The sequence below is a fragment of the Hirundo rustica genome, chromosome 1 (genome assembly GCF_015227805.2).
Source record: "Hirundo rustica isolate bHirRus1 chromosome 1, bHirRus1.pri.v3, whole genome shotgun sequence".
NCBI lineage: Eukaryota > Metazoa > Chordata > Aves > Passeriformes > Hirundinidae > Hirundo > Hirundo rustica.
In genome coordinates this window covers 3,950,861-3,968,875 of record NC_053450.1, presented here as the reverse complement: position 1 = coordinate 3,968,875, position 18,015 = coordinate 3,950,861, and the positions used below count along the sequence as shown (strand labels likewise).

At 39.7% G+C, this 18,015-nt stretch overlaps 1 protein-coding gene across 1 annotated transcript in view; it reads right to left on the bottom strand.

Annotated features, from left to right (window-relative positions):
• Nucleotides 1-900: 900 nt before the first annotated feature.
• The window catches only part of TRAPPC9 (trafficking protein particle complex subunit 9), a 319,212-nt gene continuing 302,097 nt past the window's right edge, over nucleotides 901-18,015 (bottom strand). Inside the window, exon 22 of the mRNA XM_058422961.1 lies at nucleotides 901-925. Within this exon, the coding sequence (XP_058278944.1) occupies nucleotides 909-925 (17 nt within the window). The 3' untranslated portion in view covers nucleotides 901-908. The remainder of the gene's footprint in view (nucleotides 926-18,015) is intronic.

Sequence of the window (18,015 nt, the reverse complement as noted above, 5' to 3'; positions counted from 1 at the left end):
TTGCTTGGTTCAGAGTAGTGTGAGGAAGAACCACATTGTCGTCACTTCCACAGGGAAATTTCCTGCATGGCAAACTACCAAAGCAGAATCTAAAATGGGAATGTCTATTTTGGGACCATGTGGAAACAGGAGGAAAAAAAACCCCAGAATCTTTACCTCTGTATTAATTATTTCTTAGTTTTCTTTCTCCTCAGTCTTAATGTTGTTTTTATGCAGCTATTTGCATTTATTAAATTATAATTTATTTCAAATTAAAAGGAAAATAAACATCTGAACGCCTTGTACTGGAAGAGAAAACTAATATGACAAAGAAAATTACTAATATGATAAAAATGTATATATCTAACTGAGGTAGAATATCAATCCTGCTGCTTCTGGCTCACATTCAATCCTATGAAGAGGCAGTATGAACATTTTAAAAAATATATTAATAAGTAATGCCAGCCCTGTTAAAAGCAGGATGCCAGGGCAAAAGGAGCCTAAGCAAAAGCACACTCTGAAGAATTTTTAGATGCAGGAAGGGTAAGCAGAGCAAATATCACTTCCCCTATCTATTTTCACCAATGAAAGTACTGATGGACCAAGAGGAGTCAAGAATAGCAAGTCCCTGGGTAGTTATTTATTGCATTCGTAGCCAGTGACAATCAGGTGCCTTAACTTGGTCTCATCGTGACTGGCAAATGGTCACAACCAGCTGACAAGAGCAGCAGAGAGGGAGCCAGGAGAAATCTCTCACCTCCCCAGATTTCAGCAGTTCCAGAATCACTCCCATCGCTGAAGATCACTTATCTGACTTGTTGATGTTCACAGCTCTGCTCCACCACCCCAGCACAGTTACAGGCACGACACGAGCACTGCTCTCCATTCTCAGAGCCAGCTCTGCAATGTGCACAGTACTTCCAGGGCAATTATGTTACACGATGCTCTAAAATAAATTCAATTATTAAACAACACCATATGTTAGTCCCCTCCACCTCGAAGCACAGCATACACTTACTTTGGTAAAAAATCAAAACCTGCTGGAGGAAATAGTATTAGATGTGACTGAAAAGCCTCATTCTCTGCTGTGGGATGGGGTGACACTGTGATTATAAGTTTGGGTAAACTTTCACCTTCTCTCTGGGCACTTGTTCGATCTCTCTTTCATTTCACTCTCCCACCTGCAAAATGTTTGCCTATGTAAGTTCTCACCTCTGCTGTTAAATTTACCTTCCTAGTCTGATAGTCTGGAAATATCCTTCCCTTCCTCCCAAGCTACCCAAGCTATTATTGTACTGTCACCTCTAGAAACAGCATGTGCAATGTTCTTGACTCTTGATCCTTGCTTTGCATCTTGGATTTTATTCCCTCCTGTGGCCCTTTGCTCCTTCTTGAAGCCACCAAGCCCACGACCTTTATTTTCTCCTGACTTTTGCTCTTATTGTTTCTCTTTTATCCTCCTTCAGTTTTCCACAAATGGAGCTGAAGAGTATCTACTGTTGCAAAGTTTTCCATTAAAAGAATTTTCATTACAGGAAGAGCTCAACAATTTCCAGACAAATTGTATATAAACAAATATAAAAATTTGAAACAACACATTATAATCTTAAAACCCGTGCTTTATAACAAGAACAAATTTTGGATACTTAAAACTGTATTTTTCCTCCTGTGCAGAAATCATTATCTGCATAAGGTTTTACAATTTCCTTTGGGGGTTATAAGGATACATATTATGATATTAAGGAACACTGGCAGTATGGATGGGCAATTTGAAAGCAAGTTCAGGTACTTTAAAAGTCTGTAAGACACACACTCTCTGGTATCCATCTTTTACAGCCACCTGTTAGTTGCATCCAAAAAGTTGTGTTTTGTTGGTTTTTTTTTTTTAATTTCTGAATTTGCCTTTATGTTTAAATTGTTAAAAATACAAAAAGGAAGAGGAACACTAAAGAGACCATGAGCCTAGAGTGCCACTGCTTGATGGCGGAGTTTGAAAAGGGAGAAGTCAAAATCTTCCCAAAGTACCAGTCCCTGTTCACTCCCTACCTGTACTACTCTGGTTATAAAAGAGACACTCCATGGAAGGGAGGAATTACCAGGGCTATTTCCCAAAAGAAATTCCCAGGAAGGTTCACAGCTCTGGATACCATGTGGGATTTGGCAAATAAAATAAGGTTGCTCAAGTGGGAAACAGAAAATGCAGAGGAGACAAAAAAGAGCCTTTACAAGAGGAGAGCTCCTGATGAGCTGAGATCAGAAACCCAGTCTCCAGAACTGAATCAAAGAGGCATTCCAAGTACAGGCTCTAAGCTACAGATAAATGCATTTTACAAGCTACACCTAAGACAAGAGCAGTAAAATAAAGATTATTGTAAAAACAAGGGGAAAAAAAAAAAAAAAAAAGGTGCCCCACAGAGAACATGGAGAAGAAAAGCTGTGTGTTTTAAGGCTTCCACATGAGACATCCTATTAAATATTAAACTAAGCCCATTATTCCCTTCTGGCTGCTAAGAAATACACCAAACACTGTAGATACAATATCACCCGCCAATTTAGGGTGAAGAGGCTGGAAATAAAAAACAAGCAATACTCTTAGAGATTCAGCCCCTTAAAATTATGAAAGATTTCTCAGAACTGGAAGAAAAGGATAAAGAAGAAATACATAAAACCCAGAATGGGCTACCAGCATGGCTATGATGAAAACCACCCTTAATTGACAAAGCTTCCAATCCTAAAACTCAGGCACTGAATGCTATCTGACAAAAATCTCATTATCCCTGGAATTTAAACACAAGGAGATCTAAAACTTTATGAAGAAAATAGGGGAGGGAGAAACAGCAAAACAAAGGTAAAGAAAACAGTAGGATTCTAAGTTTAAGGGAAAAATGAAGCCACTCAGTTCATCAGGAATAGCAAGAAATATCTGATAACTAGTTCAGAACAAACAGTAAAAGGTTTTGGAGACGTTTTATAAAGGATTATGTGGAACAGATACATCTTCACATAAAAAACAACCAACCCGGCGTCCTAGGGTGTCTATGGATTGACACCAGCTTCAGTAAAAACAAGAAGGTGAGAGGATAAGGCTGGATAATCCAGTTATACATGGCTTCATATTTGAATTTTACATGTTTTAAAAGAGCTTAATACATTTATTAATAAGTTTATTTTATAAAAGCTAGCAAGTAAAAACATTTCCTTCTCCCACGACTAAGGAGAGTTGTACACAGGAACTGGAACAGCAGCTTGTTATATAAATCTGTTGATAAAAATGTTGATGCAGAAATGCTTACTAAAATGCCAACAGATAGAATAAAATCTATACTAATTGGATTTATGCACTTAGAAAAGGATTTATGGTAAACAAAAAAACCCACAACTGCAGGTAATCATAGGCCTCCTTTAAGCTGCCTTAAAATATGCATAAAAAGTGGTTTCGAAGACTAATTAGATAAATCCATCTGAGAAAGTTCAGCATGACCTAATAAACACAAAGCTTTGGATCCAACATCTGGCTCAAAAGGTGCCCAGGATGCAGTTTTCCAAAACTAGAAGGGCACTCATTTGGTAAAGTGTAGCTTTAGACTTGACATTTTATTCCCTAAAAAAGCCTTAATGCTACTGGCCACTGTCAGAAGAGGAATTCTGGGTTGGGGGGCACCTCTGGTCTCATTAAAACAGCTTTTGGTGTGGGTGCTCTTTAAACACCCCAACAAGCTGAAGAGAAGAATTGAAGTGCTCTAAGAAAATGTTTATTTTTCAGTGTAACTTATGGGTACCTGTTTTTGATTTCTGCGAAGGCCTTACACCTGCTGGATGGAAACACAGGAGGGTCAGGGTGAGACTTTCTGATATGTGACATCCCACAAGCCCAGACACAGGGGATGCTACTGAGAAGTTCAGCAGTAAAATGCAGGAAAGGGCTTGTTATTTATAGGCAGGCAGGCACCAGACAAAGAACAAAAGGGGGAAAAGGGCATCTCAGGTTTGAAAAATTCAGATTACTCTGTCTAAGAAATAAATGAAACCTCAGTTATTTTTCAATATGCTTTCATTTCCCTACCTAAATGTGAAGAATTGTGAACTTCTCCTACTAAATAAGAGTTTCAAGGGTGGTATGATCTGACTCTTTGGGGGAGGCTTCCCTGGTAAAGTATAAGAAATCTTACTATGAAAAATACACAATATCCCAAATTTCCCAGTGTTTTCCAAAAACAAATGAGAAATAAATATGAAAGAGACCTCTGCTGACCCCCTTTTGAGGGACTGAAATGCACAGACCAATACTTATTTTTACTTGCTTCTGGACTATGAACTTTTCAAACATAGAAGGGATGAGCTTCTCTTTCCATAAACTTTCTGTGTTCTAAGAAATTCTCAGAGCTAAAAGCAGACCTCAGTTCCATCTCTGAGAGCAGCCAACTTCCCAGTCTCAGTGTTGCAAAGACTGAAATGCAGCCCTGCTCTGTGTTTTAAGGCACTTTGGAAAACATTCGAACGTGCTCGGGGTTTAAATGTGTTTGTTACCTAACACAAAAAGTATAAACAGTAAAGCAATGCATAAAAACTGTAATTTGTCTCCCATATAAATGTTTTCCTCTAACTATGTGACCTTGCAATCTCTCCTGCTCAGTCTCGAACTGTCTACACTGAAAAACATGGAAGTTTTCTATTTCTTCCCCAAAACTATTATGTTCAGTATATCTGCAGATGAAGAACTCCGTATTTTTCCTTTTTGAATTTTCTCCTGCTGAACTTCTATCATCAGGTGACAGCTTCCAACAACAGCTGGGCCTCTAAACTTTAGGAATAAATAATTTCTTTGGTGTGAGTAAGCTTTCTAGAAGAGGTAATCCTTTTGGGTTAGACCAGCTACCATGGCTGGCTACCACAGGCATCTAGAGATCTTCCTCACGTCCTAAAGTAAGACAGAGCAGTGATAATGATCCCATGACTTATGGATTGGCCTTGTTCTGAAAGGCATTGAGAAAGCAGGTTCTACCAGGGTTCCAGAAAGTAATGAACCCTCTGTAAGGAGCTTTTCACCACTGGATTGGGAAGGTCTCAGTGAAGCCAATGAGGTGATCCTGTACAGACAGATGTTTTCTTAAGCTGGTGTCTTGCCACGATGCAAATCTAGGACCTCTGTTTCTCAAGAAAAAAACTGAAAGGCCTTCATTTGGCCTAAAATGAGAGAGTAAATTATCAGATTTTCCCAACTGGATTTTGTACCCCATGAGGAATAACTGAGTGACTTCCAAATCACTGCTGCCAAAATGGGAAACCATTTGAGATGGCCTGATGAGATAGAGGACATTGAGTAACCATTAGCCCCTGACATAAAGGATGTACATCAGAAAGAAGTGGGGATGGTGACATGCAAGATCAACTTGCAGCATAGCTGTGTCCAACTATGGTATTTCCTTTTTGCTTTTATTTGTGCTGGAGAGAATCTTTTTTACTCAAATCTGCCACATGCCACCAGGCAGTGGCTCACCCAAGAAATGCGCTGCACTCACTGCTTAACAGTGCAGGATATTCTCATGTGAACCACAAACACATTTGGATACAGGACTGACACACTCCACTCTAAAGATTGTCCTGGGCTCTTCCAGCCCTACCCCACAGCGATGTGCTGAAAAGCAACCTAAATTCACCCCAGCTTGGTACCTCTGCTGTGGCAGCCAGGATCTGGAAAGTTACTGCACTGTCTATGGCAAAGCAGATCTCTCTGCTACGGCACCCAAGCAGGAACCTTGTCCACGCACAAAAACTAACATCCCCCCAACAGAAACATTTTGACAAATACCATTTACACAGCACAAACTTGTGATTTTAGGGGTTTCCTCCAGGCATTGGATGAGTCAGCTAACAGATTCTTTTCTGGTGGGAACTTAATTCTGTTCTAAGCCCTCTACACCAGACACCACAGTCAATCTTCATGACCACTGGGTGCTGGCAAATGTGTTCAGTCTAGACTTACATATAAAAATCTGACTGTGGAGCTACTGGGGATAAAAACATATTGCTGTTAATTAAGACAATGAAAACCAGGCAAATTTTGTATTTCAATTAATTTCAATTTGTATTTCAATATTCAATTAATTCTATTGGAAAGAAAAAAAGGGTAAGGGATATTCTAACTTTTCTGCATTTTTTAGTCATTACTGTTTATTCAGTGACATAAAAAAGCTTGACTTCTACACCTGGATATTCATACAGCAGTTGAAGGAGTCACCAGCAGGGACTTCCTAATTGCAATGAGAATTTCTCAACCTGTAGGATAGAAGGGACAATTTCAGATCCACACCTTGCCTTCCCTCAGTCCAGGAGTTCCACTAATAATTCCCCACTGCCAGACATATTTTGCTGTCATAAATGAAGTAAGGTCTAAATGAACCCCTTGAATGTGGGTTTCCCTTGGAATTTATATCCAAACTGATGGGATACACAAGTGGGAGAAAAGGAATATCAAGGATGAGACATCATTAAACAAACTGTATCCTTCAAGGCACGACACTGACACCGACCTCACTCCTAAAAATTGAATTCTGTCTCTTATGAACAAAACAGAATACTCCACTTTGTAAAAGGGTGCTCAATAGTACTTAACATTTAAAACAGTTTGACTGCAGCACACACAAGACTGGACACAACAACCACCTAAGATGTCACCCAGGTGAGGGCAGCTTTGGAAAGTTGAACCTTCTTGCCAAATTTGATAGGGAGGAGTTTGAATCCTGGCCAATGTGTTCTCTCATCATAAAAGTTTCAAGAGTCTCTGTATGCCCAGTACAGCACTGCTATGTTTTCACATCAAACCCATAAAAGGGTGTGAGAGTTGTGGTGCTCAAAGCTTCTTTTGAACTAATTCAAAGAACCCAAGAGAAAAGGCCATAGAGACGAAAAACTCTGCTAGTTATTTTCAACCAGCTGTGAGATCTGGCAGTTGATTAGAAACCTTAGCTGAATATCAATGACTGACACAGGAAACAAGAGAAGACAACTTTTAAAAAATGGGATTTCAGAACATATTAAGAACAAACCCCTTTTTCTTCTGCTTGTAAGATGGAGGCCTGGAGGTGATCCTTCAGAACAACACATTGTACTTACAGAGAAATAAAGTTTTGTATTTTTTTACGAGGCTAAAACAGATCTAAGATTGAAAGTTTACAAAATTGAAAGGAAGCATATAGCTATTTTAAACTGTCATTAGCCTAATTCAACTTTATCATTAGCTCAACTCAGAGGTTAACACATTACATATTTCAACTTAGCCAGTCATATCTGCTACAGGCATGCTGAACAAATATCATATAAATCACAGAGCCTGACAAGACTTAATAGGAAAAGCTGCTAAATTGACCTATAAATATAACATATTACAATGCATCAGCTGGTGTCGCCACTTTCTTGGAAACAGTGGAAGAACTGGGATAGTCGTCTAATGCCCTCTTACAAGTTTCTTTACGTTACTATAGGATGAATATTCAAAAATTTATACCCAAGGAACTAATCCCACATTCAATGTTTTACAGCTGAGTTATTCTTCAATAATATGTTGACATTTACAGCAAGACTCCAATACCTTCACCTGTTCTAATCTTCTCTGATCTGTCTGAAGCAACAGTTCACCTCTTTGACAAGTGCATTTACAGTCATTTTAAAATCACTTTTTCGAAATCCAGCAGTTCTGCAAACCCAATTTGCTTTGAATCTCAGTCCCTCTTTGCTGGGGGAGGCAGAATTTAATATTCATGATCTGTGCTCCTGCACGGGAGTATTTGCAATTCTTCTGATACATGTTACTGGGTTAATAATATTTTCTTTCTTGAAATGTATCTTTTGTTCTTACAAAGGTAATGAAGGAGACTTACTCATCTCCATAATGAATCTTGAATTTTAATTAAACCTATTAACTGAACATGTCAAATGTTTGTCACTTTCAAAGCAACATAAAAATTGCACGTAGTAATAAATGTTACTTATTCCCATCTTGCCCTAGGTTATATTGCAGACACAGTATCTATAACAAGATCCTTATGCTATTTTATTCGATATTAATATGATTTATTATAACAATGTATTTTATTCACTCCTCTGTACCACCAGCAGCACAAGGATAAATTGTGTTGTAGAACATGCTGGTATGTTCTGTACAGTACACCCTGAAATAAATGAGTCTGCAATGACACAGACACACTTTCCCTTATCTCCCTTAACTTAGCATAACACGCTCAAAATTCACTATTTATGCATCTTCTCTTCCACAACAAGTCTAGTCAAATGAACAATCCCCATGAATAAACATAAGGATGTAAGAAAGGGTTTGAAAGATCAGAGAACAAATTAGCAGGGCTGGGATATCCTTTGCCATGTCACCCGAATATCTAATAAAAGTACATAGTAAGAAGGACACTGGAGATGAAGAGCAGACTCTGCTTGGAAAAGTATTCCTGGACTAACAGCCTTATGGCTTTCCATGCCAGGAATCCATACTGCCATGATTAGCACATCAATTCTGCTCTCCTCTAAAAGCTGCTGCTCCGTGATCAACCCAGGATCTAAAACTGAGCTAAAACTGAACCCGTGTTATCATCTCCTCACAGAGCACCACCAACAGCAAAGATTCCACCCAGTGCCATCAACACCAGTTAATTAACACAACCCTACAATTCTTGATACCTCCAAGTGATCTCCAGACGTCTAAATTATCTCCAAATATTTATTCTGGGGATAAGAAATCCATTCCTCAGATACAACAGGATCTGAGGGCTGAAGAATTGGTGGCTGTGCCCTCACATTCCAAATAGCTTTGCCTTTGCTAAAAGAAATATATCATGTTAATGAATTAATCTCTTAACTAACTCCTGTATTTCCTTACATCAATTTTTTTCTTGGAGACATCACAAGAACACCAACAGTGTTTATAAAGTGAGATGTCACAATGGATGCAGTACAGGTAACTGCGTCAAAGGGAACAAGAGTGTGTTTCCAACAATCCAGCACAGTCCTTTCAGGAAGGTTATAAAGCCTCATGATGACGATGCACAGGCGTTAGTTGGGTGTCTTTGGTGAACTGCCTTCTAGGGTCCCAGGGAACAAAAGCAGAAAAAACACTTTGCCACACAACTCAGCAAAAGAACTACACAGAAAACAGAGTCATGAGCAAGCTTTGAAGAGTGGCATAATGCTCCTTTTTAGATAACTCCTTTCTAGGTAAAACTGGGAAAAAAAAAAACCCTGTTGTTTTATTATTATTGTTATTATCATTACTATTCTTATTATCTGGTAACTCCAGCTGAAATAAACAGAGTCAGCTCTCTGCACATGAATATGCAAGTGTGACAATGTCATTTTAGTTTTCATTACTGTTAGTCTGTAGGGCAGGAGAACAAAGCACATTAGCATTGAGATATCTGGCTATTAGAAATCAGTGCTTTCACTCCTGTTTTGATGTGTTTGGTGGAAATGGTAAATATGGAAGTGCTTTAACCAGGGAGGGGGATGATATGGAGTATTGTCTGTAGATACAAGATAAATAAAAGTTAACTTCCCTCATAGTGGGCTTTAGATTGTAGCATAAAGTGCCCTGGTTTACTCTGTTGAAACTTAACACAAACAACAAACAGGACTCTTTATCTGGACTCCCAGGCAGAAGGGAGAAAAAAAAAAAAAATCACATGAACCACCTCTTTTATATAAACTCACTGTTGAGTGAGTTTTTTTCACTCAACATCATCCCAGTCTTCTGAAGGACTGGAATACAGAAACACTAAACATCAGAGACATGACCATAGTTCACAATCTTAATGGATATATCCTTGTTCCATTACACCAAATACTGATTTACTGATATTATGGAAGCTCCTTGACACTGATCTGCTTTGCATGCTGGTAATCAAAGAGAAAGAAGTATAATGACCAAATCTATAAACTTTTTTCTGCAATCAGATAATTTTCAGAGCAAAGTATGATGCTGCTAAAGTTATAGAGATAAGGACAGTCATGGATGCTCATATGGAGAAAAAAAAATCCATCTAAACCCCTGCCTTTCCTGACTAACTAAGTGCTAACGCCAAGGTGGCCATATGGAAGCACTTGGAATGATTTGGAATTTCAGTGACACCCATAACTTATAGAATTACAACAATATGCATAAATAGCCCTTAGAAAGTGACTGAAACATTAGAATTAGGAAAAAAACACACAAGCAATGTCTTATATCTAAATGAGATTATAGTAAATGAAAAGAGAACAAGAATTGTATTTAACACTAAAACAAGATGAACATGGATGGGGAGAGAAATAAGTTTTGGCCAAAGGGAGAATCAAGCTCAGGCTGACAAAACTGAGATTTCCTCTGCATTTTCAAATGCACCATTAACCCCCTGGTTCAGGCTCCAACTAGTGGAAATGACAGAAGACAGACCTGCAGTGGTTATAGCAAAATACATGGAAGGGACTCCAGCAGGAGACATTTCTGGAGACCAGGGGAGATGGGAAGGAGAGGATGAACCAGACAACTTCTACCAGATGCCTTGGGGAGACTTTCTCGCTTGATCCAAGTGACAGTCACACATCCTCAGCTGAGTTCAGAGGCACATTATACATCTGTTTCCATGGATCTCAAAATTATCAACTCCAGCTTGCATTCTTACATAAGTGATCTGCCTCCTTGTCCTCTGGCATTTCCAAAACCTCCTCTAGGAGGTTGTGTGAGTTGGTCAGGAGACTCCTCAAATGACTTTTTCTCAGTTATTTAATCAAGCTGACCATGGTCTTCTGTGGCCAACCCAGCATATGCGTAATTTCATAGAATCATTAAACTATTTGTGTTGGAAGGGACCTTCAAGATAATCAAGTTCCAGCCCTCTACCATGGGCAGGGACACCTTCCATCATCCCATGTTGCTCCAAGCCCCGTCCAACCTGGCCTTGAGCACTTCCAGGGATGGAGCATCCACCTCTCCTCTGGGCAACCTGTGCCAGGGCCTCCCTACCCTCACAGGGAAGAATTTCTTCCTAATATCCAGTCTAAACCCTGCCCTCTGTCAGTTTGAAGCAATTCCCTTTGTCCTATCACTCCACGCCTTTGTCCAAAGTCCCTCTCCAGCTCTCTTGTTCCTCCTTTGGGTACTGGAAGGTGTCCTAACGTGCCCTCAGGGCCTCCTCCAGGCTGAGCCCCAACTCTCTGAGTGTTCTCACAGCAGAGGTGCTCCAGCCCTCTGAGCACCCTTATGGCCTCTGGACCGGCTACAAGAGGTCAATGCGCATCTCATGGTGGAGGCACTCGAGCTGGACACCATTCTCCAGGCAGGGTCTACTGATACACAATAGATACAAAACATCTTTTCTGCACCTTAACAACACACAAAATACGGCTCCGCATAATCCTCACATGGGTGAGTTTCTATTGACTTTTAGCAAATGTTTTATGTACAATTTGAACACTTCTACAGCAGTGACAACCCAGCACAGTCTTTGGAAACTCCATCCAGGCTTCCAATCAATGCTGTTGGGCACTCAAATCCGACTAGACAAAGCAGGACGATCCTACAATGAAAAAAAAAACAACCCCAAATTGGCTACATTTTTGTTACAGCTAGACTGCCAACATGCAACAATTGTTGCAACTTGTTGCAGCTGACAGATTTAATTAGCCATTGTCGAATACAGAGCCAATACTATTTTAATCATCTACCTTAAATAATTATTTACAAGATTAAAGAAGTACTCTGATCACAGAAAAAAAGAAGGTACAAGAAGGACTCATTCTCAAAGCAACTAGAGTGCTGAAGGAAAAGCCCTCAACTCACAGGAAGAATGATCTTTTAAAGTCAAGAACAATAGTTTAAACATGGAAATAGATCAGAGCAACTTCCCAGGACTTGCTCAGTGTGTCCAAACACAGACTGCCTTGATATTTTATAGCCACACAACTGATTTAGGAAATTTAGACCAGTCTATCTGGAAACATTTGAAGAAAAGCAGATAAAGATATAAAATCTACAGCTACAGCCAAAAAGGAAGAAATTATTTTCTTATCACTGTGCACATGAATTTATCAACTGAAATACATGCAATTACATTAAATTAATTCATATTTAAAAAAAAACCAACCAACCAAAAAAAACCCACCAAAAATAACCACCCAAACCAAACCAATCAAAACCCAAAAACAAACAAACAAACAAACAAACAAACAAAAAACCCTAGAAAGATTAGATAACTGGAGTCTCTCACCAAACACACAAATTCAGAGCAGTGTAAAACTTCTAGGAACGGAGATTTCCCCACATGCCCATGCAAGCCAATGTGTGGAGAAGCACATCTGTTCCTGATCGACCGATAGAAAAGATATAGAGAAAATGTTACAGATCCTCCAGCCTTACACAAACACAAACCTGTATTGCTTCTTTTCTTTTCCCCCTCCTCTTAAATATTAATTTACAGTTGGCAAGCAAACATTCTGTAGGCTAAAAGATGCTTGTCTCATTTTTCTTCTACAGAAGACACTGAGCAAGGATGCTACAATGATGATTCACTTCAAGAGAGGCAGATGGATGTTTCTGGTCTGATGATCTGATGTTGCACCACATACCAATGCTGATCAACTATTACTACTTAGCATATGAAAAGACAAAGTCCAGAAGCACAGCCCATTCATTACTTTGCTAGTTCACTTGTACTTTAAATAAGTATTTAAAAATGCTGCATCCTATCAGTGATGGATACAAAAAAGTAATCATCAATTTACAGGCCTAATTATGCTTAATCTTCTAGAAATTACATGAGGGGTAGAATTAAGAAACATTTTTCCTCCATGTACCAAACTGTGCAGAAGGAATCTAAACCCAAAGAAAGCTGCCCCTTACTGAACTACCTTGTAAAACAACAGGTAATACATACATACATATATGTACCAGAAATGATCCTGAAAACTGTTTCTCCTCTCCCATATTTTTGTCTTCCACAATGAAACTTTTCTGTTCTACACAAACATCAAAATGTTTGGGGTGTAAGGGACTTCAAAGGTCAACTACATCCAAGGTAACTGCCATGGGCATGGAAACATCTGTTATGATAAAATTTTCCCAATATCCACAGAATTACCTGTGTGTAGCTGAGATTGTGTAGTGTTCACACCAGGGATGTACAGACATGTGGAGCTTTTTCTGCTGCTAGTGTCAGTCTGAATTTCTACGGTGTGCAGAACATGCATTCCACTGGCTGGCAGGAAATAGTGTAAATGTGGGGTGTCCACCTGCACACTCAGGGGCTTCTCTTTCTGGCAATGAAGGCAGAGATGTGACAGAAGTGGGAATTCTAAGTAACATACTAATAAAAGAAAAGCCTTTTGGTAAGAATATAATCAGATGAGCTATATTCCTCAGGAAACTCTTAAACCTGAAGGATTAAAAAGTGTAAAATATGGATGTATTTCTTTGGAAGGAATCAATATGGGCTTTGCTGTAGCTGTAAGTTAGTGCACTGCATCATTTTCAATTTAACCCATTCCACCCAGACAAGCAGATGTACATTTTGAGCTTCAGTTGGTGTAGAGGACAAAAGGAGCCACAGAGTGTTACCATGATCCTCTAAAGGCAATAAAGGAAAAGCCACATTCAGGAAACCACAGAAACACAGAATGGTTTGGGTTGGAAGGGACCTTCAAGATCATCGAGTTCCAACCCCTGCCATATGCAGGGAGACCTTCCACCACCCTGGATTGCCCAAAGCCCCATCCAGCCTGGTCCTGAACATTTCCAGGGATGAGGCAGCCACAGCTTCTCTGGGCAACCTGTGCCAGGGCCTCACCACCCTCACAGCAAAGAATTTCCTCCTGATACCCAATCATCACTGAATATTGGATATTGATTGGTACCCACTTTAAGTTTAAAGCCATTCCCCCTTGCCCTATCACTCCAGGCCCTTGTCCAAAGTCCCTCTCCAGCTCTCTTGGAGCCCCTTTAGGGACTGGAAAGGAGCTCCAAGGTCTCCCTGGAGCCTTCTCTTCTTTAGACTGAACAGACCCAACTCTCTCAGCCTGTCTCCATAGCAGAGGTGCTTGAACCCTCTCATGAACTTTGTGGCCTCCTTTGGGCCTGCACCAGCACTTTGGGGGCCTCAGGGCTGGATGATATCCATGCAAACAGAGCAGTGTGATTAGGTATCACAGTCCTGCCTCCAGAGGTACTTTATATTATGGATTTTTATGGCTTCTTCCTCTTGAGCTCACTAACATTTTAAATGCGTGCCTTGTGATTTGGGAGCCTTGAACAACACAACTTCCATAGACCTTGAAAATACAGGATCAGCCCTGAAGAGCCAAGTGCTCCCTACCCCACTTCTTTTGTGGCCCCCACATAAATGGTATTTTGAATACTTAATTCCCTGCATACCAAGCTGATGTGGGGAGCAGGAGCACCTTCTGAAGATGACTAAGCACTGACTTTCCAGGGAAAGGTGTTCTGATATTGTATAGCGATGACAGGAACACCAAGTGTGGGCACAGAGGTATTCACATCATATACAAGGGGAAAAAAAAGTGAAGCATCGAGAACAAGATTAAATGAATAGATTAGACAGACAGCAGAGTCTATTTTTAAAGTTCCAATAATAACCACCTATGAGAAAACAAAATAATAGTGCTTTAGGAGATCAGCCCTAACATCAGCTGCCCAGTGTGCTCCTCAGCATTAGGGGCACAGACAACATAGCATGAGAATATAAAAGCTGTTTTGGTCATAGTTTTATGTACTTTCAGTTCTTGCTTTCTTGATACAATATAAACCATCCATGGACAATGTAATTCTGCTACTCTACCAGAAAACTTTTGCTTGATATTTTTTAATTGATAATCCTAAGGAAGTTCCAGGACTGTCTGCCTAATTTTGGATGAGTTTGCAATGCACTGAGATGTAGCACTCTGATTATGAGGAGACCACATCAAAATAAGAGGTGTAATCACTGAGCACACAGCAGTTACTCTTCCCATGGAGCAGCGCTATGGATATTATCCAACTGCAAGTACAATCTAACACGTCCTCTACTAGTTGTAGAGTCTGCAAGCCTAAAGAAGGGTCAAAATAAAAGATTAAAAAAAAAAAAAAAAAAGAACACGTCTTTCCACCCTAACTGCCAAATTCTGAACTTCTGTTTCTGCTCCTTGGAGACAAGCAGTAGTATTTCTGGGTTTGCAGAAGCAGCTCAGGAATGTGTGAAATGTAAGACAAGACTGGACAACATCCATGCAGCTCCATGCCGTACTTGAGTCTGCTGCCTCTTCCATGCAGAACAGAAGGGCTTTTGCAGAGCTTGAGGGCCGGTGATCCGTGCCAGGCCAAGTGCAAACCTCTCCCAGCCAAGCAACACGAGCTGAACACATCATTAGCAGAACTGCAGCCCGAGCACTGAGCGCTGAGTGCTGCCTAAAGCTCTCTCCTCCTCCTCCAAATGGATTAATTTTTTAAAGATAACGTGCTTTTCTTTTCCAGCAGGGAAAGAGTGGGGACAGACTTCCAAAAATAGGCTAGCTTGTCACAACTGCTAACTGTCACACAGTGCCAAGATTGGAGCTGATCTCTTGGGGAGGTGGCTGAGAGCAGAGGGGAGTAAGGAAGCAAAGGGAAAGAGTAATTTCTCTTTCCATAGCCCAGACAGAATGAAAATGAATAGGCAACCTGTAATCAATCACAAATAACACATAAGCCAAAAATCAGTCATTCTGAGTGAAAATACATAAACCTATCAGTTTACCAGCATTTATTAGCACAAGTGCTATATTCTGCAGCATCAAAAAAGATACCCAAATGTACTATCTGTCCAAGGTTTCACTAGGAAAAATACAAGATTATTGCCCATTTAAACAAATTGACCCAGCAAATTAAACAAAAATGCTCTCTTTAAATTCAATTTTCAAAATGCTGTCCTAAAAAAGCTCCTGTCCACGTGGCCTCTGCGGTACATAGACACTGATGTCGTAAGATGACTAGAAAAAATGATTTTTAGGCTTTTGTGAGATGAAACTCCATTCAGATTACACAAATTGAAAGCTTATTAAACAAAAATAAATAATAAACCAAATTAAACCCAGGCAAAATTTGCCCAGTACTAAATATTTAAAGTTAAAAGAGAAGGTAGGAAAAAAACTACAACTGCATCATTATTAAATGGATGAAAACATAATCTCATTCAACAGTGATCTTAGCTCTGTGCATTCATTTTATTAAGAGATCTGAAATGGAATATTTAAAAACAAAAACTTATTTAAAAAGTCTTCATCATCCTCACTGATGTTTTTTCCTTCCCTCTGCATGAAGGAAATGTATTTTTTTTTCTGTACAATCTTTGCCAATAATGGACAGACTTTTTTCTTGCCTGGCTTAGTCACATGTTATTATGGAACATTAAGTATGCACTTAGTTGAGCTGCAACACCAGGTGTTTTCAGATGCATCTGTGTAAGATGCTAATCTCAGCATCAGGACAAAAAAATAAAAGACAACATAAAATTGGGTATCATCACTAATTCATGAATTTAATTTCCCTTTTTAGGTCTAAAATGCAGCTCACTTGTCTGCAGAAAACAACAGACTTTTGTCGTGTAGAGTCATGAAACACTGATTTAATAAGACAGAGATAGTGACTGAGGAAGATTATTTGATTTTTTGAGTGATGACCATACCTAGAGGCCCCAGGAATGACACAGCCATGATTTTAGGGGCTGGGTATAAACTGTGCCAGTGTGGGTGCTGCCTGACAGCTCCTTGCTTCTGTGTGCTCACTTCTTTGTTTTGTACTTCTGAATACCACTCTCACAAAACAGAACAGGTGTGGTAGCTAAATTTTATTGTTATTATACTTCTTGAATCCTATACAAAGCATTGCTCTGCCCCAGACATGAATGTGCAGTACAAACACCAAGTATTATCACTTTCCATGGATAAACACTGGAGTGCTCCTCCTGAGCTGCACACAAGAGAGCAGTTTCCATGTCCAGAGTCCAGAAAGGGACAAGAGAGCAACAGCTTCAATTCCTGCTCTTCAACAGAAAGTTCTTCTACTAAATGTCTATGATAACCCATTAAAACAAGGTTGATTTGATAGGGAACATGGATGAGAAAGGCCTGTGGCAATGCACACCATCATTACAGTCATCATAGATAACTGAGGGCTCTTACACAGGTGTATCACGGTTTTGTGCTCCCCTCCAAACTCCAATTATCAAAATAAAAGCCTACTTAAAGAAATAATACCCTGTGGCAATTTTTTTTCCTTAATGTCAGATATAAAATAAAATTAATTCCAGTAAACCACTCCTGAACTGAGAGTCTGACAAACAGTACATAAAAAACACAACACACCTTTTCAACAAGCTCTCGCCGGGAGCCCTTTATTCTCACCCAGAGTTTATGAGAGCTTTTTATGAGAGCTTTTGTGGGGCTCATCCCTATCAGAGCAGACACAGCGATTACTGCCGGGGAGAGTGCTCTAATAACACACCTGGCATCTCGCTGTGAGCCAAAACATCGCGGCAAAATATCAGCCAGATCACAAAGCAGCCGAGATATGAACAAAACAGCAGCTTCCTCTGGGTACAGCAGGAGAAATCCATCTGCAACGAGGGGATGACTGGAGTCCCAAGGCAATTATTTTGTTATCTAAAAGTAGCTTTCAAAGTCAGACATTCTGCCCCAAGACCCAAGCAAAAGCAGTGTTTAGGTGGCTGCATGGAGGTTTGTCACAACAATTTTCAGGTATTATCTCTCTTCTAGTACAAGTAGCTCCAGGAGAACCAACAGATTTTATGTGTATCACTGGCTCTTTGATCATCTCCTAATGGAAAATTAGACCTAGCTTGGATCTTCTCTTTTTATGTTAAGGATACCCATGAATTATTGGTGGTTTAATAGAAAGAAGGGGGAAAAAAAGCAAAATATCGCTAATAAAGTAGTTATAAAAGACCATAGCTTCAAAGCAACCCATTCTGCATAGAATAAGACATCTAGAAACAATTACTGCAATTTCTTCCC